The sequence below is a fragment of the Varanus komodoensis genome, unplaced genomic scaffold (genome assembly GCF_004798865.1).
Source record: "Varanus komodoensis strain SLA01 unplaced genomic scaffold, ASM479886v1 scaffold14_1, whole genome shotgun sequence".
NCBI lineage: Eukaryota > Metazoa > Chordata > Lepidosauria > Squamata > Varanidae > Varanus > Varanus komodoensis.
The window spans coordinates 26244103-26268792 of NW_025335438.1; the positions used below are offsets into that span (position 1 = coordinate 26244103).

At 37.5% G+C, this 24690-nt stretch overlaps 1 protein-coding gene across 9 annotated transcripts in view; it reads right to left on the reverse strand.

Moving 5' to 3' along the window:
- The window catches only part of GREB1L (GREB1 like retinoic acid receptor coactivator), a 209339-nt gene that overhangs the window by 89937 nt on the left and 94712 nt on the right, over positions 1-24690 (reverse strand). For 6 of the 9 annotated variants that reach the window (XM_044424231.1, XM_044424237.1, XM_044424236.1 and 3 more), the window contains 3 exons: positions 19546-19645; positions 4319-4490; positions 4002-4199 (listed from right to left, as the gene is read on the reverse strand). In XM_044424231.1, coding sequence (XP_044280166.1) covers positions 4002-4199; positions 4319-4487 — 367 coding nt within the window. In that variant the 5' untranslated portion in view covers positions 4488-4490; positions 19546-19645. Of the gene's footprint in view, positions 1-295; positions 308-4001; positions 4200-4318; positions 4491-19545; positions 19646-24690 lie in introns of those variants that run through there. The other 3 variants (XM_044424233.1, XM_044424238.1, XM_044424239.1) reach the window with 3 other exon arrangements.

Below are 24690 nucleotides of genomic sequence, written 5' to 3' on the forward strand. Positions count from 1 at the left end.
GGATGCAAATCAACTTCTCTGAAGTAGAAAATCCTGCATTTTCTTCCAAACAAATGCAGATAGTAATGCCAGGAGCCATCCATTAGCCTCTATTTCCAGTGCTTTGGTGCTACAAATCTTTATTTGGAGTTTAAGTACCTGTTGCTTTTCAAAACTGAATCAACATATTCCAGGGGTTTTAACAAGAATAATTCAAACTGCATCAAAATCCACAGTTAAGGCAACACTCTTATTATTTAGATCCAATCAAAATAATATAAAATATATGTTGGCGCTAATAAAAGTATTTTCTAACCATGGTTTTTTATTTTCTCAAGGACCACTATAGCATTCTTTGCTTTTATAGCTCAAATTATTATTTATTTATTTAAAGCTTTTATATGCTATCTACTAAAGTCTTGGGATGGTCTATCCATATATATATATATATATATATATATAGCATATAGTTTCAGATCTAGACAAAGCAGCTTCTTTAGATAGTTTTAACTGTACATAGTTTTAATTACATAAAGTTAAACTATATGAAAATATAATTAGATACTCTCTAATACCTGACACATCTGTTACAGAAATACTGGCTCTGATTTAGAAAACATCAGTCATGCTTTAGACATATTGACATTTATGGGACAAGTTTGTGGGTGCTAATTTAAGACAGAGAGATTTGAATCAGGCTTCAAACTTTCTCTGGAATGGTAGTAGTGTAATCTACAGCAGATGTTTACTACCCTTTGTCCAATATAAGTGGATGCCAGAAACTACTTATATATATGTAACTGCACAAAGAAGCATTTCTTTGGCGAAGAAGTGTGGAGTTTATAGTTCTATTTTTAACAGTTTCCAACAGATAGAGTACTGCCTTATCCCATTTAATTTGTGTAGACCAAAGATATAAATGCTTTCAAGTGATCCTTAATGAAATGGCATGTTTCATGTTTCAAAGGTCCAAATATCTTACTTTAAGATGCTACACTTGGCTTCAATGTAGAGAACTAAAATCCTTTAAGAGTACAAATACTCATCCACAAAGTGTTTTGCAAATGTAACTATAATTTTCAAACTATAATTACCAAACTATGATAAAAAGTTTTAGAGATCAGTAAAATATTATAAAATAGTTGATTTCATAAACAAACAAAGCTGCAATGGGGGCAGATGCTAATTATGACCAACTGAATGACATTCTAAAAGTACCCAGTGGTTTGCAAAATGATAAAACCCTTGCAAAATATGTTTAAAAGTCAGTAAGATACATCTGTCCTCCCACAAAATGTCAAGGTTTTTTAGGCCAACCAAGTGCATCTGTATTCTACAACCATCTCTCACTTAAAAACGCAGAATGGACTCCTTAAAACAAAACAGTTTGGCCAACACAGCTGTGAAAATACAAACAAAAGCACTGACGTTGTGTAAAGAAAAGACTCTCTCTCTCTCTCTCTCTCTCTCCATCCTGCTGCTCCTTTCTTAACAGTAACAATTAACATCTCCTTTGTGGGGTACAGACCTGTTATTGTGCTGCTTTAGTATAAGGAATCTGCATAAGAAATTACCTATCAAGATTTACATCACAGTTCACAGTCACTTCCACTTGTAACTTCACAGCAACTGATCAGGTATTAAGTACCTGGCTGCCTAATTGCCTCTGAAATTAAGGTTTGATTTCTTCTAGTGCAAAAAAATGAATAGCTTAAAACCAAGCAGCAAGACTAGTGTAACCTGTGCTTCACACATATTCCAAAAGTGAAGCACACTAACCATTGCACTGTTAACTACAAGGGCCATGGAAATTGAACAAAGATGCTGCAGGATGAAAACCAGAAATCTGAACAAACCCCTGCCCCCATATTTCCATACCTGTATTTTCAAAAAACTACTTTCACATCCTTTTCCGAGCATAATGTAAGAACAGTCAATATGTTTTTATCATTACTATTGTATCCTATTTCTCTCAAAGCATTTTCTAACTTTAATATTAATTTTGAATTTAAGTTAATTTCTCCAGCAGTTAAAGTATTACAATAACTTTTATGAGTAAATCTTAAATAAAAATTAATTAGTTTTGTCACTTGTTTGCGGAATAGTAATAAACAGAACATTTTTTAATCTAAAAAACATTAGTTGTACTTCCAGTGAGAGCACAAGAGAGAAAAGGATGAGTGCAAAGTTTAGCTGCTGAAAACTTTCAGAAGTATTAATTTTAAGGTTTAATATGCCTAACTGTCATTGTTATTCATTATCTATTAACTGTTAAAATACAAGTCAAAATCATAATTTCCTGAAAGGATCCAATGTTAAGAATCTCAAGACTCAACAAGAAAATAGGAAAAAGAGAAAGGCCAATTGATGGTACATGCTGGATACTTAGGAAGATACACATAAGTTCCAGGTAATACCTGAACACACATAATGAAGCCACTTTGGCAGGCACGTAAAGTCATAGGTCAAAATCACATGGTCCATTATTGCATTTCAGTATGGACCCATTCTTGGACTATAAGATACTATCTGGACCATGGCTAACATAGAAAACTATTTATTCAGAATCAGGTAATTTATTTAGGAACTTCTTCAAAGGCCTTGCAGTAGCTTACACCAGTAATCACAACATAACTAATGTGATTTATAGCACAATCCTAAACAAGTCTCCAGGTTAGTGCATGTAGCAGTCTTCCCAACCTGAAAGTTGCAGTTGAAAATATCTGGAGGGTACTATATTTATTACAGAAGATAACTTAGTGTTCTGTGGCAGAAGGAGGACACAAAGGTCAGTGCCACCCAGAACATTTCATAGAAAGAAAAATGTTATTCTGTCTTAAAAAGCAAAACAAAAACCTGCCAGTCATCAGCTCATATTAATAATTCTGATTCCTGTTCACATAATATCTTTTTTGATTAATCACTGTTTGTTCTCTCCTTTATAAGACTTCTTTGAGGCCTGAATGAAAATGCCTGTAGAAGCTTTGAAATTACTGTTGTTTCCTACATCTTGTAGAAAACGTTCACTCTCTGGTACATCCAACAATGCAGGCAATGTAGTCTATTAAATAATGTTGTTACTTTGTTTTAAAGAAAAACTTTAACCCAAATACTGTTAGACTGAACATATACTATCGTCTTTCATTTTCTCTGTCACCTCATACACTTGAATGCTTCAGTTTTACTTCGGAGGTTGCTTCCTAAAGTTTGAAACAAGGTTTCATGCATGAGTGGAGGAACTGTGGCTGCCCAGATGTCACTGGTCTCTAAATCCTATCAACTGCAACATATATAGGACTATCCATAGTCTAGAGCAGTTTAAAGAAATGTTTTGCCTCACTAGCTTTGCATTATTAAAAACAGTAGAATCTGTTTCTAAAATTAATATGGATAAAGAAAAACTTTGCATACCTAGTGTACAATCCCCAATGTAAAATCCTACCAATTGGGGCTGACTGGAAAAAATACTATTTACATAAGACTTTGGATTCTATCCTACACACTTTCTAAAATTTCCTCAAGGAATACAACATTTCGAGCTGTTTCTAATGTTATTTCCAACTTTAAATTGTAGACAGATTTACACTGCAATCTTACCTCCAGTTTACATGCAAGCAGATGACACTCAGACTGAATGAAGGTTATAACTGTATAACTAAGCACAGGATCACACAGTCTTGTACGTTAACAGACCAAAGGTGTTGCTAACCATGAAGAGTAACAAAATTATTATGAAAGGCTTATATCCTATACCAAGTTATTTGGGAGGGGGGACAATTCAATTCAGTGAAATTTACTGCTGAGTAGACAACTATAGGATTGCATTGTTAATCTTTAAGGTGTAATAAGATTATTTATGAGTTTTTCTGCAACAGACTAAAAGGGTTACCCTTCTAGAAATTGTTAAAATGTTAACAAAAGCATGTATCAATTCTAAGTCATATATATATATATATATATATGTTTTTACAAGGAATAGTTTAACTGAAGTTAAATTTTAGTTAAGGAAGGTGTTAACCAACCATCAGTAGTGCAAGACCCTTCTGGGGCAGGTTTTTGTGCGTACGGGATTGGTGGACTATTGGAATCAGACATATCCTCCTCGTCCTCATCTTCCTCCATTTCATTAGTAGTTTGGCTAGAAGAAAAATCCAAGCTTCCATTCTGGGTGTAACAATGCATCAATTCTTTGTCCAGTTCTTCCACTTTTGGTTTCACATCTAGAGTACATTATACAAAGACAACATACCTGCATGTAAGTGATAGCGGAAATACATTTTTTTTTAAAGTACACAAACACTTTGTTTGACATAAGAAGGGCAATTAAAATATGCCATACTTGCTTGGTTACCTTCCGGCGAAACTGGTGGCTGATCAGAATCAAGATAAAGCTGGGAAAAGATGGGCCGAGGTACAACACTATTACATCTTAGAGAGGCCTCAATTGAGTTGTGAAGGGCTTCTTCAAAACGGGCTGATTTAAGTTGCCCTGCATATGAATTCCCCATGGTCTGGAAAACAAATTTAAAGGGATGATAAGAGATTTAGGATTAAATATGTTGGCACACAACATTCACTACAGCAAACACAAAGTGGTGAATGAACAAAGATTTTACTCAGTGTACACATGAAGACTGAAATATGAGCAGTGGCAAAAAACCCCATAAAAGTAACATTCTGGAAAAGCACATTTTGTTCTTGTTTAAATCTGCTAGATTGCCTTTCACTGATGTAGTTTTCAATGTCATTGAAAAGTTCCTTAAGGAATCTGTCTGTACCACTGGCCCTCTTAAAAAAAAAAAAAAAGAGGCATTTCAAACTGCAGCTGGGGTGTTGGGAGCATTTGATGAAGACAAAGGGCCAGCTTGGAAACACATTCAAGGTTAAATAGGGAAAACACCAATGAAGTTAGGGACATTTCTTGTTTTGTAATTTTCTATCTTTGATGCTTCACAGAACTCTGATAGGAATTCTGTTTTGGCTGGACTATGCTGCTGTTCAAACTGAAGCACCACAGCAATTTCAATGAAATGGTAGTTAAAAAGGTGACATGCCTGGGAAAGTGTATGGGTTATCATTAGTGGTCTTCTCTGTGCTCTTGACTCTTTCCCTCTGAGGCAAATGTGGCAGCAGGTTTGAAATGAGCTGATAAAGAAATGAGCTGAAGGTACTCAGGAGTCTAGGAATTATGAGGTACCCTTTTCAGAACAGATTCCCAAATAAACCCAGGAAAGTGGCTTGTTTATATCAGCTTGTGGAGGACCTTCAAAAACAAACAAGTTTAATAGGGATTCTAACACTGGCAAGAGAACTTGGCAAGTTATAGGGCTCTGTTATCTCCTCTGTTCTGAACTATGTGTGTTGCCCATTAATTTGAGAAAAACTCATATGAATATAGGTATGATTTGGTATGATGACAACTCAGACAATTGATCTGGCAGGGTTTTTCAAGGGTGTCAGGCATAGATCTTTCCCAGCCCGACCTGAAGATGCAAGGACTAAACCTGAATTCAACTCATGTGCTCAACCACTTCCATTCAGCCAAGCTGCCAACATACTTCCTTCCTCATCAATGCCTCCACTCTTCTTTTCCTTGAACTTCAACTTTGTTTCCTAGCACTGTCTAGTATTTAAACAATGCAGTATTCTAATCGTAACTGGACTGCAGACAGTGGTAACGTTTGAAGTACATGCACTCATGTCATTCCCCAAGTAGATTCAAGAAATGAAGTCAACTGAGTTTATCCATCTCTCTCTGTCTTTGTAACCTCATTTACACATAGTGACAACCCAGAGTATGGGTTCTTGCCTTACCCAGCATTTATCCGATTTGTCTGCCAGAGAATTGTGCAATGTGCAGGGTTTTTTTTCCAGTTTTCCTAGTTGCTGTGTTGCTTGATACTTTCCTCTATTCCCCTGTAACCCAATGCCTATGTGGTACTGTAATACTAACATGTAGAATGGCTATTTTGTTTTTACAGCACTTGTCCACCACTTCTGCAGCCAGGTGAAATAATTTATGAATAACCTGTGGTTCTGGATTTGCACATAATAACAACCAGTTAAAACAATCCAGTGTTCATAACTTAATTAACTAATGCATTATCCTCCATGAATTTGTATCACTGTCTTTAAATCCTATCCAATTAGGTGGCTATCACTACATCACGTGGTCCATAGTTTAAGAGCCAATTTTCCAATACTATGGAAGTGGCGGGCTGGGGATTTCATATCCACTCATTCACCCTATGTATAATTTTATATATTCCCATTCAATAAATATAAATAGATGGTATCAGTGATGAGCTAGTAGTAATTCAGACTTGCATGTAATTCTAAACACAATAAAGCCAAAACATTAAGCTTATTTGAATACCATTCATCTCAATGGGAATACCATTTATTTCAACTTCTTAACTCACAAATCTGAAAATGGTGTAGTTTGAACTGGCTCATTCCCTAAAATCACTATTAGCAGCTTCAGAAATTGTTAATACTTCAGCTAACATTGTATCAAGCTAATTAACATGTAATCATTTTAAGTCGAACAAAACTACACAAATACTTCTGTCGTAATAACATGAAACAACTGAAAGTGATTGCTGTTTATGTAAAGGTTTATTTTCTTCCTTCCTAAAAAAAATACAGCTAAACATTCCTACCAAAAACATTTTAACTTCAAACAAGGATAAGCCTTGCAACACTGCTTACTTTGCATTTCTAAACAGTTTAGTCTGAAGATATAATCTACTGCCTCTCCTACAAATAGGCCTCTCTGCTGAAAGAACTTCAACCCAAGTAAGACTTTGCAGCATCAGTAGGGAAGATGACAAGCTGAACATAATTTAATTAACATCTTATTCTGCTACTGAAAGATGCCATACTCATTTTCCTCAGGTGGATATCCCAAGTGTTCCTGCTAACTGCCATAGATGACAATCCCCCTTTAACAAGACACAAGATATTAGAATCTTATAAGAACTAAAAACTTATATTAGGAATGTGGTTAAAACTATCATAAAATAAATTTAAATCATAATTAAAAAGTAACAGAATAAAACAGCAAACAGATCAGTTTACCTTCCAAAGGCCTGCTTGAATAAAATATGTTGACTTGCCAGTGGAAAGACCACACAGGAGTCAACTAAACCCCTGAGAACCACTTACCAAGTAAAACATTTCTCAATTATTATTATGTCCTTTCTTCTTCTCCTTCTTCAATAATTAGATAATATAGGAGAGTGATCCCCTTCTCTGCAAAGCCTCTGGCTTGAGTCGCGCAGAATCCACACCATTTCATAATATAGTACAGTATTCAGATGCCTTCTTTTTTGTCCTTTTTGAGTTTTCTATGCCCTATGAAACTAACAAACTTCACATATACACCTGCACAACCTCTATACCTTTTCTGCCATTTCTTGTCCATCTTCCCAATTCCTAAATACTCCCAGGCACACCATTTCAATACCAACGTAGGGTTAACTGTAAGCCTACAGTTTTGTAAGCCGCCCCGAGGCTTGGGCGAATGGGGCAGCATAAAAATGTTTTAATAAATAAATAAATAAACAAACAAACAAACAAACAAACTGGGAAGTCTTTCAGTACTCCAAGTAAACCATGCCTTACTAGCATGCAAATTTTTATGAAGATAAAAATAATGCTACAGAAAGCTGAAGACAGAAGAAGAGGGAGAGGGAGACCAAATATGAGGTGGATTGATTCCATAAAGGAATCACAGCCTTGAGTTTACAAGAGGTAACTAGGCCTATCAAGGGAATTTTGGACAGCATTTATTGCTACCATTGCCATGAGTAGGAGTTAACTTGATAGCATGAACAACGGCAAAAACCCATTATCTTTAAGAACTGCCTTCAAAACTGAAGTCCATCTAGTCCAGTTTTCCATCTCCAACACTGGCTAGTCAAATTCCCTGGGGAATTTCCAAGCAAGTTATCATGGTGATAGCCCTGTTTGTCTCCAGCCTCTGGTACTCAGAGTTATACTACTCTTGAACATTTGAATTCAATAACTCGATTTTGAACTGATTGCATGGTAGACATACACTTCTTAAACTGCTAATGAGTAAATATAATAATTGTAAGGAGTCTGCTTGTGAATGACAACCTGCAGAATCCAACTTTCTGCATCAGCAGTGCTCTTATTCCAAAGCACTAGGAAAGTCAAGGTTCCTTTTGGCTGCAGCTCTGCCCAAGAAGACAATCATAAGATTGATCTGCATATTGGACTGGAACCCTACTTTCACATTATCATCTTGCCATCTTGTGGTGATTGCACATGTGGAGATAGAGTAGGACGGTGTCCATTGGCCTTAGCTTGACTTCCATGTATTCAGCAAGTGAGAAAAGGCTGAATATAAGATCAGAAACCGTCAGCTCTAGAAACCATGATTTCTAGATACTTGTACAGACCTTAAGTTACTTGGTTAGGAAACATTTTTAGCGTCTACTGAATGTGCAGGAGTAGGGAATGACATAGTGGACACATGAAGTAGCAGAATAAGATCAGTGGACTTAATACTGTTGCCTCTCCATTGAACATATAGATGTTTAAGTAGTAACAATGTTTGGAAGAAAATTAAAATGGTGGTGACATGAAAAACAAGATGTACAAATTATCAGAAGGAAGTGATAGATAAGAACATATCCAATGGATCTCTGATGTTTTCTAGCCTTAACTTTGCCCGAAAAGTGCTGTCTCCTGTGCCTGCTTAGGAAGCTACATCACTACATTATTGGTCCATTCATTTTGTCTGCACTAGCTAGAGGCAGCTCCTCGTGGTTTCAAACAGGTCTTTTTTCCTGGAGGTGTCAGGGACTGGACAGAGGATATTTTATATACAAAGCATGTGTTCTGTCACTGAGCTATGGCTCTTCACCTGCTACTTTCCTTTAAATTACTTATTTACTTGAGACCCCCACAAGAGTTATATTTCAAACTTAAAAGGAATAAAACAACCAAAACCTTTGTTTCCCTGACAGCTAGATATATTTCTTGATTGTTTTTGCTCCTTCCTGTACTTACATATACTGAGTATATGTAAACTTCCTGTTTGTTTGATGGGAAAAAAGGACATATGTGCCAATAGTACTATGGAAAAAGGCACCGATTTTTTAAAACTGAAATATTTCAGGAGAAATTAATTAATACTTTTTAACTACCAGGGTATATTTGTCTTTTCAATTAAAATGTCTCTTGGTGTTTCACCAAGAGAGATTTTTGCCCTGGTTTCAGGTTGAGAAGAACAAATAAAATAAGAATTTGTAATTTGTAACCAAGGGTATAACTTGGTTATCTTTGGTATAACTTGCTTTGAACTTTGTTGTCCTGAAATACATAGAAGATTGCTGTCAAATGTTCAGATGCCAAAAGATTACACATTTTGCTTCACAGAGTGCCAATAACCAGATCTAGCAAATGAGAGAAATTGGTGAGAAATCTGACAGAAAAAAGAATCTTAGATTAAAATGGCAGCTAACAAGCTACTTATTTGAAGCTTGTGCCATATGGCACTCTGTGTATCAAGCCTATTACTACAACAGCTTGCTACTAGCATGACCTTCTCTTTTACCATCATTTTGGTTCTCATTGCTTTTCAAAGTTTGTCTTGTCTTTTCAACTCAGTCAACCTAGGTTTATTCAGGTCTTCTAAACTAGGCATATGGTCTATTAAACATTTAGGAATATGAGTTCGGAACAGTACTCCCTAAAAAGCACAAATACTGATGTCAGATATATCTTATTTAATCTGTCATTTGTGTGAATATTTAAATAGCACATTTCATATTTCTACTAACAACTCCCTTAATATTTTAATTTTTATATGGACAGGGTGTTTAGTGATATGATTTTTATTTTAAAATACAAATCACTGTCCTTAAAGCATTTAATGGTTTTATCAGATAGCACAAGCTTTTTCCCTGTACAACTAAAAACAAATTTTAGCAAACTAAAAACAAATAATACTTCTATAAAGACTAACACTGAAATAGTAAAATGACACTTGCTTATTTCAGTAACTATCAGCAAGAAAGCAAATCAAGAAGAATTGGGGAAATTATACGCAAATTGCTTTGCGTAAATACATTGCTTTGTCTCTGCTTTGTGAGCAATTGCGATAACAACAGAATTCTCACAGCTATGAGAATATATACTAGATGCAAGATCAGTCATATCAAGGGCCTCTTCCACACAAGATGTAACAGCAGCTGCTAGAACAACAAATCACCAAGGTTCGGCTGAAGAACTCATTTTCAGCACCTTGCTTAATCTTGGAATGTTGATGCAAAACGAAAGAAAAAACAATCCAAGGAGATATAATATGCTTTCCTGCAAGACTGAAAAACTACAGGATTAGGAATGCAGCTGTCAAGTGAGAGGCTTCCAAAGCAAGCTTGAGCCTTGACACCTATTAAGAAATTAAGTGATGGTTAGAATTGTAACACTTGACAGCAGATTGATTACGATGCTCACCTTCTTTTATTCTCCTCTAGTGTAAAAATCAGCCCATTCAACTACCTAGTCACTTTGACATTCTGCAGTATCCAATTGTCCATCTATGTAATTGCCTGTTCTTTAAATATGTTCTAACACATGAAACTGAATTGTGCTAAGAGAATCATCCAATCAATGCTGACTACCTCCAGCTGCTGTCCAGGGTTTCAGGAAGGGCTCCTTTGCCAGTGTGCAGGCTGGCCACTCAAAGCATGAGTTATAGATAAGCAACCTGACTTTCTTCTTTGTGGTCATATGGGTGATAGCAAGCTTATCCTGGAGAGGACAGTGGGATGGTGTTGCCACTGGATGGTCATGGAGAAGAGGAGTAGTCCCTCAATGTGCAGATATTTAGACTGTATGACTTGACAAATATTGAATGTATGGACCATGCTTTGCCAGTCAGTGATGGCATTCATCCTCCTCTAGGCACTTTTGCGTTTGCTTGGACTGTGGTGTCACACCTTAGGGCCTGGGGGGGTTGCCTGGGACCTGAATGCATGCACAGCCTAGGCTTTGGGCTAATATGGAGGTGCAGGTGTATGTGTGGCGGGGTGTGAGCCACTTAAAAGGTCTCATCCTCCTCACTGTTTTCCTGGGTTGACTACATCAGATGAGGAGCTGAACAGTACTAGCAAATGAGTCCGTCAATGGCAGACAGGGGTTACCTCTTGGGTTGAACGCTCTCTTGGCTCCAAGCACTTTCATAGTACTGAATGGTCTCTTGGTATCAAAAAGCTCTCCATGTTGATGGTTGACAGGACCTCTCTCACAGTAAGTGAATTAATACCAAACAACCCTTGCATCAAAAGTTGACAGGCCTTGAGTTCAAATGGTCTCTTGAGTTCAAGTGCTCTTGGTGTCAAAGTTTGACAGTGCCTCTGTCTAAGTACTGGACAGTCTATTAGTATGGAGCAGCCCTCATGCTGCAGGTTGACTGGGTCCCTGCCTCAGTACTTGGATAGTCTCTTGGAACCAAGTTCTCTCAGGATCGAGCAGACCTCGGTGTCAATGGCCAATGGGGACTCTCCTGTTCCTGCACTGGTTCAAACAAAGAGGAACAAATTGTCTCATGTTCAAGTTCAAGTGCCCTTGAACCTCAAAGGTCAATGGGGCTTCTGTCATGGTACTAAACAGTCTGAGTAGCAAGCAGCCTTCCATGTCAAAGGTTGACAGGGCCTCCATCTTGGTAATGAATGGTCTCATGGATCTGAGTGCCCTCAAGATTAAACAAAGCTTTACAGGGCCCCTGTCTTGGTAGTGGAGTCTTTTGCTTCTGAGAGGCCCTCAGAGTCAAAGGTTGATAGGGCCTCCATCTCAGTAAAGCAAGGTTGCTGTTACACTGGTTCCTATACAGATTCCTACACTAATTTGACTGGTTCAACTATTCAGGATCAAACAGTTCCTTGTTGTCAACCTAGACAGGAGACCCCTCTCGGGATCGAATCATCTTGTGTCTGAGCACTCTCTTGAAACCAACCAGGTCCTCGATGGGGATGACAAGCAGGGTCTCCCTCTCAGGATCAAACTGTCTGTTGGGTCCAATTGCTATCAGATGTCCCTGGTGTTGATGGTAGGCAGGATTGAACTGTCTTTCAGGTATGAGTGCTTTCTTGGGAGTGACCTGGTCCCTGTGGTAATGGTAGACAGGGACCCTCATTGTGTCTGCATTTCCACTTGGTGGCAAGGTCATCTTTTTTATCCCAAACTTGTGGGGAATTTACTTGTACAACAGACACACTTTCTAAAGTCTTTTGATGTCATCTAAAGTGTGCTTTTGATGTCATCTCGGTATATGTGAAAGGCAGAAAGCAGATAATGGATGAAGGACAGGTAGAAGGATGCAAAAGATCAGAAAGAAAGTGAATAGGAAAGCTTTTTTATTGGAAAGAAAAACAAGAACATTTCATTCTTTTTCTCTTTCAAAAAATCCTGCTTAGTCCTTTGATAAATCCTGTTTGAAAAACACCTCTTTTAATGGTTGCCTTAAAAAAAGTACTACTGTAAATGGGATGGAATGCACTTTTCCTCCTACCCAGCAACTACAGTGTTGGTAAAGGATAAAAAATATGGTAGAAACTGAGAAGTGCCAGGACCACACTTCATAAGCAAATATCTTTTTATGACTTTGCTTTTTATTTGACAGCTGTCCACTGTGAAGCAAAATAACAACCTATTTTCAGCATTGTCTGGTCAGTCTCCATGGCTGGTACCTACTGTACTGTGAAAGCAGATATTATGGCATAGTGAAGGCTAGACATTTCACTTTAGTTCCCTATGAATATGAACTAATTAAGAAATACAAGATTATTTCAACACACTTTTCATGCACATTTTTCCCCAAAACAGATGGTGAACCTGTGTGGGCCACATCACTATGCCATTTGGACACTTTGCAATGACTGTCAATGGTTGTCACTGGCAGAGATTGCAAAAAAATTGTGAAAGTGAACAAATGGAGTGGGGAAGCTGCAGTGGTGACCAAATAGAGGTTGTGAGTGGAACAGCTCAGCCACTGAGTCCCATGAGATACCAGTGGGATGACCAAGAGAAGACAACCTACAGAGAGCCTAATTCTCTGTTGGGCACTCTGTAACTTGTTCCATGACTTACAATGTGCAGCCTGTTTGCAAGGTGGGTTTCTAGGCATGTGATAAGATTGTCTGAATTTCTAAACTCAGAGTTAGGGATCTGCAGTTGGAGCACCCTCTCCTACCTTGCAGCTGGCATGGAATGAAATGTACAGTCCCCATTTCTGAGGTTGTAAGAGAATACTGAAAAAAGAGGTGTTCTGGGTGTTCTGGGTACAAAGAGCTGGAGAGATTAGTGCCACCAGTTTCACCCTGCAGCACCTCAGGTTCTTTCCCTCTGCCTCCAAAGCATCACAATTAGAAAATGTCTGTCTATTTTGCAGCATGGAAGGGGCATGGAAGTCCCTGTATTCTTGTCACCCTGCACAGAATTGCCTGTAATCCACTAAGTTCAGGGGGTTCTAGACAACTCCCTGGAATATGCCTAACGTCACAAGTATAAAGCAGGCAGATTAACAGGTATAACATTGGTGTGGACCACAGGAAATCATAGTTATCTTCAAGACTTTCTAGTCCACCCCTAACTAAACAAATAGTAGTATAATGAATAGATCTAATAACCACATAGATCTAATGATTAGTTGACTTAAAAACACCAATCAATTATCCTTGCAGGTTCATCCTCCCTGGGCATGACTAAGCTTGCAGTTTTCATAACTCAATTTTCAGTCAGTCAAAACTGATTTAAAGCTGGAGTGAAATCAGGTTGGAAAAATCAAATCCAGTGTATTGGAAAAGTTTGTCCTTGTAGTCCAACTATGATGATGATCTGTAGCTCAGGAATTCCAAAAATCATATACATATAAACATAATTTAATTTCCATAATCTATTTAATTATGCTAGGAAAACCTTCATAGTTACTTACAGAAATCCCATCGTAAGGTCAAATGTCACAAGAATTACACATGCAAATAGGAAAAGGGTGAACTCACAGTAAATATTACCTACAAGAATGTCATGTAACATGTCAGCAGTACCATCCTACCATCAACACCAGAATTTGTCTATAGTCTTTTTGTAATTTAGCAAGTATTGCCCATTTACTCTTGTATGTAAAACAATGAAGTCAAGTTATTTTAGGGCACAATTATATGCATTTAGATAGAAAAGACGCTTACAACTTGCAACTTCATCTAGCCTGCTATCCTACCTGAAACATGTTGGGAACTAAGATATTATATATATGCATAGGATATTATGCATAGGATTATACCTTTAACTTGTCAGGGACTCCATGTAGCTGTCCTAGCAAAACCAAATACACTGAAATCCAAAAAAGCCCCATGGCCATTGCTGAGTGGCTACAAATGCCTCCATGGCTCCATGGTCTTGTGCTCATCCAAGGAACTTAGAGAAGAGTTTGGTTAGGCTGAAACAATGATTAGTTAGTGATAGGCTGAACAAGGACAGAAAAGTAAATGATTGCAACATCTCTTGCAGCACAAGTTTCACATTTCAAGGAAGCATACATATGAAGGGTACATTCATCACACCTGCCTGCAAGTATTTAAAAGCAAGATTGGACCATGAAGAATTTTCCTGTCTCTCCTCAGGCACAAGAAAGCAGAAAATAGGAAAGAGGACTCAGGAAGGAAGAGGGTAAAGTATGGTAGAAACCATTCTCTTCCAGGTCTTGGATAAACATGGCCAACACAACTCATTTTTTGAGAGCTTCTGACTTGGACATGAACATCCTATTTACAGTTTTGTACAAGGCACAATTATTGTACAAAGCACAATAATTATGTCAGGTTATTATTTTTAAAAAGCAAGGTGATAAAGTTGGTATTCTTCCAATACACATTTGTTTTCCTTGAACTGAACATAAAATAGAAAATCTGTTACTGATAATATATAGATAGTGCCAGGCTAGCTAGACCAATAGTTTCATTCAATCTAACTCAACCATTCACACAGGGGTAAGCCTATTTAAATATTTTTAAGATGTAAATAGCTTAATCTTTCAACAGTTCTTTCCCCAGACACTCTGTGTGTTCATTCTCTATCTCTTTTTCACACACACACACACACGGGGGGGGGGGGGCACATGGACACAGGTATCTGTAGTTTTAAATGGAAAGAAAAATGGTCATTCAGTGATCAAGAATTAATTTTCTGAGAAGAACCCTGTTTTTCTTTCAGAAATGCAGGTTTTCCTTTTCAATACCTACTCGAGGACAGCACAATTCAGCCAAAGTTGAGAACATATCAGCTCCATTCATTTCAATGGGAGAAAAGCAAGGATATGGTCAACTCTCCCATTATAATCAAAGCACTTTTAATTCAGTTGGACTTTAGACTGTTCCAAGTCTTGGTAGTATAACTCAGGAAAGTGTGTGCATGTGTGCATTTCCATTCTGAAATTATATTTTTCAGTCCTGTATCAGTTGCACCACCAGAGTTGACAACATTTGGTAAGGGTTGTCCTTTAATTTAGACAAAAGCAAGCATTTCTTAGAAAAATCAGTGTGGGGCTTTTTGCGCTCCCCCCCCCTTTTTTTTTTTTGGTATCAGACTCATAAAACCTTTTCACAACAGAGATTCCAAGAAAACCCTTTAAGGTTTTAGGATGTCGATTCTTTTACTAAGTAACAAAATACACCCCATGGTGTCTCATTGACCCCACTCAGCTGTCCTTTGACCTCTTCAATTGTTGTAATCTAACTTCAGGGGCCACAGAACTTGCCTCCCATATCAAAAAGGCTAATGTTGCTTCCTCCTAGCACCTGGTGAAACAAAATGCAAGGCACCCCCCTCCCCCCACTACTTCTACTATGCTCCAGATGTTCCCTTCTAAAATCTTCCTGAAAGCTGGTTTGGTGTCTGTGTGGTAAGCAAAAAGGCAACAATTAGGACCTGGACGATGGCAATGACCCTCTTGTTGTATTGGGCCTGAATGCCCCTATTGGGCCTCCTGCCCTAAGGATACAACAGGTCATAAAACAGGAATAGATCTTTGGCCTCCTGGAAATACTACAGCATTTAAGTACAACAAGAAACAAAAGGATTCCAATGCTCATATAAAGTAAGCCAAGTCTCTTCAACTGACCCACAGCAAGAAAAGCGGGAGGAGGGCACTTCCCTTCTGTAAATTATCTTATTTATATTCATATATTTATTTGATCTATATACTTCTCTTCCTCAGAAAGAGACCAGGGTGGGTAACAGCCCATACAAGACACGGTATACCATATATACACATTACAATCATGACCAAAGCAAAGGTGAGAGTTTTTAAAGAATATAAGCAGATTTTTAAAAGATTTATAAAGCTGATGTAAAAATTGAAGAAGCTCGGAACAGATCTGAGACATTCAAAACAGCAGTTAAAAAAGAACTGGGTAAAAGGGTGGGCATCCCTGCCTTTATATACTAAGGGGAAAGGATGGGGCTCCCCCCAAAATGAGTTACCCAAGAATATCTTCCTGACAACAGGCCCTGCACAGGTGCAGGGCCCATATGTGTGATGCACAGAGACCATGAAGAATAACTTTATAATAAAATACAGTAAATATTCAGTTCAGTATATAACAAACAAACAGAACATTTCCCTTTACTTCCAAAGCCTGCACAAATAATTTGTCTTCACATGGTATCTAATGACAACAACCATGGGGGAAAGCTGAATCTCTATCAGAAGGAAGACCCAGAGCCAGCATGGCAGCAGCAAAAAACCCTTCATGTACAGTAACCAACATTACAGTAACAAGCCACATTACCCAAGAGAACGGCAAACAACTTCCCCACCACTGCCAACTAATCTTAAATCCAAGGCTGGTTTGTATTGAAGTAATCTTTCAAATATCTGTGTCTTGAGTCCATTAGTATTAACATCTTGAATTGGGCTTGGCAACTCACTCTGCTAATCCAGAGATTTCAAACCTGGTATAATGTGCTCATATCCCTCTGCCTACCAACTCAAAAGCAGCCTCATTCTGTACCAGCATTGCAGTACTAACATTGGGAAGTTTTGAGAATGTGGGCTGTTTTTGTCTCCTTTTCGTTACAATACATGTACCTCTGCTGTTTCTTTTCACTTTCTCATACATACTTGCTTCTTTTATATTTTTAACAGAAATGCACTTTCAGTAAATGTTTGATTACAATACAGTGGTACCTCAGCTCACAAACACCTCAGTTCACGACCAAATCAAGTCGATTACAAAAATTTCATAAAAATTTTGACTCAGGTCACGAACTCCGCACTGGGTGGCGACCGTGATTGTGGCCTTCTCCCCACCCCTCTCCGAATAGGGAGATGGCCAAGATTGTGTCCGTCTTTCCTGCAGGAGCGCAACTGCGATCTTGGCCATTTCCCTCCCCAGCACAATCACACCCGTCTCCCACCACAAGTGTGCCCGTGTTCACACCGTCTCTCCCCACCCAGCACGCCCACATTCGCACCATCTCTCCCCGCCCAGCATGCCCGCGTTTGCGCCCATCTCCCCCCCCCCAGCACGCTGGGATGATGGGTGCGTGCAGGGATGATGGGCATGATCGCGGTCATGCCGGGGGGGGGGGGCAGGGAGATGGTCACACTCATGCTTGGGGTGGAGGGGGGGGAATGGCCATGATCTTGGTTGTTCTTTGGTGCTTTGCTTCACATTTTTCTGATTAAAAAAATAGTTACAGAACAGATTAACCTTATTTACATTGAACCTTATGGGGAAATTTGACTTGGCCAATTTGGGACACGACCAGAGTCCTGGAATGGATTAAGTCCATGAGCCAAGGTACCACTGTACATCATATCAGTCTATTTGTAACCAGGTATATCCATTCTAATTGAATGCAATGTTCTTTCATTGAGCTTCATCCTACAGTAAGTCTTTGAGCAGGGCTTGGCAACTTGTAGCTCTTCACATGTTGGATTGTAACCTTACCAGCCTTTGCCAGTGTGATCAATAGGTATGATTGAAGGTACATTCCAACACATCTGGAGGTCAACCAATTGCCTCCCCTTGTCTTAGAGTTATGTGCTTCTAAAAAAAGAACGCACAAAAGATTCAGCTCCAGCTTTCAACTCACCAATATACTGTTTTTAATTCTTAATCTCTGAATGGACATTTTAAGTTGTAAGGGGATAGGCATGAGTAAATAAATGGAAATATAGCCAGACAAAATAGAAATGTACTTTGTCAGAAGCCCTGCTAACACAGTGATAGGGACTTGTGCTCTGGGAGATCTTTTGTATCCAGCTCTACTACTGGATTATCCAGTGGTGGTGGTGATGGCCAGGAATGCTATGTGGGTGGCCAAAGGCAAAGGTGGTGCAGTCAAAATATGATGAACACCAGCGTATTTTAGATTAAGTTTCTTCCTGCCAGTAACTATGCCTCAGGAGAGGCATTTCAACCTTTTAGAATGAGGAGAAATGTATATGCAAACTGTGGCAAACCACCAAATGATAAACAACTACGGAAAGGGTAAGAAGTCAATGGAAAGGACATGGCAGTCTTGGGAAACCTGGAGAGTCAGTCTAGGAACTCAGATGGGCCAAAATATACTGCAGACCTGAGGTTCTGCAACCTGGCTGCAATGTGTTCTTCAGGCAATGCACAGCTGGTCAGAAATGTATGAGAATGTATGTTCTCAGTTTATAGAGTCCAGTTTGGGGAACTTAATTCTCCAGAAGATTTTTTAATACGCCCCTCATTCTACCATTTAGTATTCTATAGTATTGTACCATTTGCTGAAAAATAAATTATTAGGCAAGCCTCATTCTTTTTAAAATTTTCTCTCATTTGTTCTCATTTGCTTTTTCTTCTTTTTCCATTGCTACTGCTATTGTATTCATTCTTGTGGCTGTGCTTTCAAATGTTATTTAATGGTTTAAAATTGATTATCAAACCTCCTTGAATTATTTAATTTCTGAATTAGGAAGGCAAAATGTAAATATTTCAAATAACGAAATGAAAAAATATTACAATAATTATATTTTCAACAGGCTGGTAATATAGTTATTTACACTTCTTATAATTTCACATGGTTTTGAATAAACAATTCTCATTGTTTTTGATCTGGCAGTCATGAAACGTCAAATAAAAAGCTTCAATGTGAGCCCCACCCTGCTTTTCTTCTATTTCACATTACCACAAAAATAATGTTTAAACTTTTGAGAATATTCATACTCTGAAATTGTTTGCTATAACGAATAACTGAATCCAGTATATCAGCATAAGTGACTAGGAATAGAGTATGGTCCACAATGGTATATTTTAATTTCACAGACACTTATTAATTACACAGACACTTTAATGTCATATCATGTAATATACTTGCACACATTAATGCATTAAAGAACTTTGCATAACTTATAATTCTGAAAGTGCAAATTTAATTGAACAGAGGGAAATGTCTATGTTAGATAATGAATCCGAATATCTTTGTATTATCACTGCAATAGCTTATAATTTAGGCATAATCATAACAGCTTAATTATTAATGCAAAAAGAACCTTACCTTCTAGTATTCCTTTCAACCTTTTTTAAAAGCATTCATGGTGGACGATTGTTCAAAGTTACTCTGCCAAATGATCCAGATGGATGAAAGTTTTAAAGACCTATAAAACAAAAACATGACTTAAAATAAATGAAGAAATTGAGAACTAAAACAGTTATGCAAAATTTCCATATGGCAAACTCCATTAGAAGCTACCCAAATTTTGCTCCTAATTGTATACCACCTTTACTTTGGAGTAATCCCTATTGGACTTGATAGGACTTACTGTCAAGTAAGCATAGGTGCTGTTTCTTGCACAAACAACCATGCAAGCATGCTTATGCACAAACACACGTGCAAGGATGGTCATGCACACACACAATAGATAAAATAATACATTATTAGACTGGTAAGCAACCAACTCCTAAAAAGAGCTTCTATAATTCAAATTGCAATCTCTGACACATACTGTTGAAAACACTAAGAGTGAAAAAATATAAATATCATGATCTAGCTTATGCCTGGAAATTCAAGCTATCATAGTCATAATATCCATCTCTGTATTTGCTCTACTGTATCACCATATTGTGCAGCCTCCATGGAGTCTGAATTTCAGTTGATTACCATATGGATATTCCTTTGTGTCCATTTGGCCTAACATAAGAGGGACAAGCTCCGAATGCCCCAAATCAAGAATTACAGCGGAGTACATATGACATATTTCCAATGAAATGAAATGAAATGAAATGAAATGAAATGAAATGAAATGAAAAAGTTTTTATTCTCTAGATTTGCCATTTAGCCAAGAAGTTCTTAAATAACACTTATCATTGATAAAGATGACGGTAATAGTAATAATAAAATGTTATCTTCAAGAACCCAATCATAGTTGTTTGCACTGAACATGACCTTGAAATGGGAGTTCCATTCATCCAAATTTTATTTGTGTTGATTTTCAAGTTTTTTATATAATGTTTTTATATAATGTCTCAAGGAAAATGACCTTACTTTCAGTCAATGATTTCCCATTTGAATTCATACCAGTTGTACAGAACTGAGGATCTGGGATGACTTCCAAAAATTCAGACTCACTTAGTACTCTAGCCTCTCAGTAGAGATTGCCTATCACTACAACCCAGAAGAGTGTAGGATAAAAACTTTGAAACATTCTTTATTCCCGATTTCCAACAATCTTGTTCACTTATGTGCTCTCTTTAATCTGGATCATTTCCACAGTTCCAACCTTTAAAACTATCACCAGTGATTTTCAAGTCAAATAACATTGCTTTTGACCACAATGTAAGACTGTGCAAAGACTTTAATTATTATTATTTTGTTTAAGTCCATAATCCAATTTCAACAGCATCAGGACCGAAATTGCTATTTTTGGGGCCACGTGCTGAACATTTCACCTGCTAGTAATGACATCTTTGTATTTTCTTCTAATTACACTCAAAGCTAAGACCTTTGGCCCTGGGCCACAGACCTCTATTCAGGCTGCACACATTCTCTTAAGCACCCTGATCCTTTGTTGTCATTCTTAGTCTTTCATCTATTATTTACATCAATTCAGATGGGTGCTACTCTACCATTTGTGATGCTTCTAATCATCTTAATTTCTTTGCTTAAAAAAAAACACCTCCTGATTCCTTCCTCACAGCCTGGCACAGCAAACAATTTGACAGAATCATTTCTCATGCCAATGGTTTTAAAGCATTCCAAGACTTTGTCAAAACTATGAAAGCTAAAGTATATCATTTTTACTAGAAAAACAGCAAGCTTGAAAAAAATTATTTTCACTCATTAAGACATGTCAAACACAATTAGCTAAACTAAGAAATCATGGACCCATGTTTTCCATTTAAACAGGGAGTGATTCAAAGTTGTTTACTATTTCAATGTTTTTCATCAGAAAACATGAGAAAGCATCATATAATCAGGTAAAACTTGGCACTAAACAGCATGAGACAAACTGAGTTTTTAAAAATAAATAAATAAAACTGTGCACGAATTTTACAGTCTGTGCCATGGAGCACTGGCGTCTGCACTTCAACTGAAATAAAATGCCCATTATATGCATACACAGGGCACAGGATCAAAATGAAAAATAACATACTGTAAATGAAACCTACGAAATATTTATAAACATGACAAAGCCCAATTGTTTGTCACAGTTCTGTTCCACAGATGACAAAATTAAACTGAAAAAATAAGAGGCTTTTTTACCATAATTTACATGACCAATGAAGAATCTTGGGGTCCAAATATGACAGGATATGATCTATCTTGGTGCTTTCTTTCTGTGATGTTTGCCTTTCAAACACTGTTTCCTTGTCGCCTGCCCTCTCTGAAACCCTCCAAATCCCTCGTCTTATTTTCACCATTTGCTTCAACCAGCAGCTCACTTGAGACTCATCCATCTTATAAGGCCTCAAGTGACAGATGCTCTTAGAAATGACCATACTGCTGAGTGAACAAAAGATAACATCACCTCTAGGAACTCAAGGGAGAAATACAACAGCAGTCTTAACACTGTGACTTTCTGATGGATACTGCATTGTAAACCTTTCACAAGTGAAAAAAGAAGACAACTGCAGAGAAAATAATCTTTTACTCAAATCAAGGCAGAAAACAGAGCTCTGAAAAAAATACATGCCAGAGGAGTGCACTGGGTATATACCACATACAAAAATTAAATCCAATCATACCTAAAATAGACATGTCCAGCTTAAATTCCATATATTTCACTGAGTCTATTCCAAATATTACTAAATCCAGTTCCTTCCCAATTGTGATACTTCCCTATTTCCTATATTATTAAATTACAAGTATGCTATTTACAAGACCAAATCTAAACATAAGCAGGCAATTCCAGAAGGACATTAACTGTGAACTGCATATATTCTGGAATTAGATATAACTCTTAAAGCAAAGGACGCCTAGCAACTGAAATTGGCATCCAATTCAACATTCAGAAAATACTTGTTTCAGTGCAAGAAGCATTGGTTAAGTGTATACATTTACTAAAACACATGCAGTATGAAGTCTAAACAGGATAACTTTTTTAAAAGCATGCTTTCGATTTAAGCTGCACATACATTCACAACATGTAAACGATCTGAAGTGATTTGATTTCAATACACATTTTTATGTAAGATATAATTTGTTACTGGTTTTCAATATTTGAAGTGATGATTGCAAACTCAAGCCATAATTGTATCATATGCAATTGTTCTGATCTTACAACATTTTATTTGTAATGTAAGTACTATTAGACATTATGCAAAGAGGAATTTGGGCAGTAAAAATAGAAGAAAGATGTTGTGATGAACTATAAATCACTTTTGTGACAAACAGAGATCCTATTAACATTTCCCTGCAACAAATTAATGAGGTGAAAGAGTCACTGCCCCCCTACTGGATGGGAAATGTAGATTCAAAGTATCTATTTCATCCTCTAGAATCTTTTAGTTTTTACACAATCACAAAATCAATTTTTATAGAGAGGCACAGAACAAACACTGCTAGGTCACTGGAAAAACAAAAGAAATATTGTTGATATATGGATAGCTCAATCAGTCTATCATGCAATGCACACAAATTGTGTGATTTCAATATACAGTTCAACATCATATGTACTTGTTATTTAGGTCTACCTAACAAGTGACCTAAATGCATTACTATTTTATCATTCAAACTAAACCATAACTAACTTCAAGCTCATGCACATATGCATCCTTATGTTCTTTCTGATGTTCAGCCCGAACCTGGCTTTATGTAACTTAAAGCCATTGTTTTGTGTCCTGCACTATGGGATGATCAAGAAGATATCCTCTCCTTCCCCTTTGTGACAGCCTTTCAAGTACTTGTAGAGCACTATCCTATCACCCCTTAGTCTTCTATTCTCAAGGCTAAACATGCTCAGTTCTTTTACTCTCTATTCATAGGGCTTTGTTTCCATTCCCCTGGATCATTTTTGTTGGCCTCCCCTGAACCCTTTCCAGCTTGTCTGCACCTTTCTTAAATTTTAGTGCCCAGAACTAAACATTTTCAGATAAGGCTTAACTAGTGCTGAGTAAAGGGGAACTAGTACTTCATAAGATTTGGAAGTGATACCTCTATTAATGCAGCCCAAAACAGCATCTGCCCTTTTTGCAATCACATCACATTGTTGTGTTGCTTGAGATCTACAAAAATTTCATGATCCTTCTCACTTGCAATATTGTTGAGTCAAGTATTTTCTATCCTGCAAGAATGTATTTGGTTTCTTTCTTGTAGGTGCAGAACTTGGCATTTGTCCATACTGTATTTCATTCTGTTGTTTTCAGCCCAGCACTCCAACCTATTAAAATCACCTTGAATCTTCTTTCTGTCTTCAAGGATCCCCCCTCATTTTCATATGCAAATTTGATAATCTTTCTCTGTACTTCCTCAGCTAAATTATTAATAAAAATCTTGAAGACCACTGGGCCCAGTACTGAGTCCTGAGGTACCCTACTTGTTACCTCTTCCCAGTTTGAGAAGGTTTTATTGATGAGTACTGTGTGACTCTGAGAGTGTAATGAACTGTGGATCTACTTGATAGTTGTTCCATCTCATCCACTTTTAGCTAGTTTGCTAATCAGAATGTTGTGGGGCACTTTTTCAAAAGCTTTGCTGAAGATAAACTAGATTATGTCCACAGCATTCTCACAGTCCACCAGGGAGATTACCCAATGAAATAATGAAATCAGCTTAGTCTGGCATTTCTTGAGAAATCCATGTTGACTCCTAGTAATCACAGTATTGCTTTCAAGGTGTTTGCAGACTGACTGCTTTATAATCTGTTCTAGAATTTTCCCAGGGATCGATGTCAGACTGACTGATCTATAGCTCCCAGGTTCTTCCTTTTTTCCTTTCTTGAAGATGGGGACATTTGGCCTTTTCCAGTCTACTGGCACTTCTCCTGTCATCCATGATTTCTCAAAGATAAAAGGCAATGGTTCTGAGAGTTCTTCCACCAGCTCCGTTATGATACTAGGATGGAGTTCATCAGACCCTGGAGATTTGAACTCATTCAACCCAATTAGATGTTCCTTGACCATTTGCCTATACATCTTGAGCTGCCATCCTGCTCCGTAAGGTTGTACTTTCCCTTCTTCAGGAAAGTCATGGATCTTCGTTGGG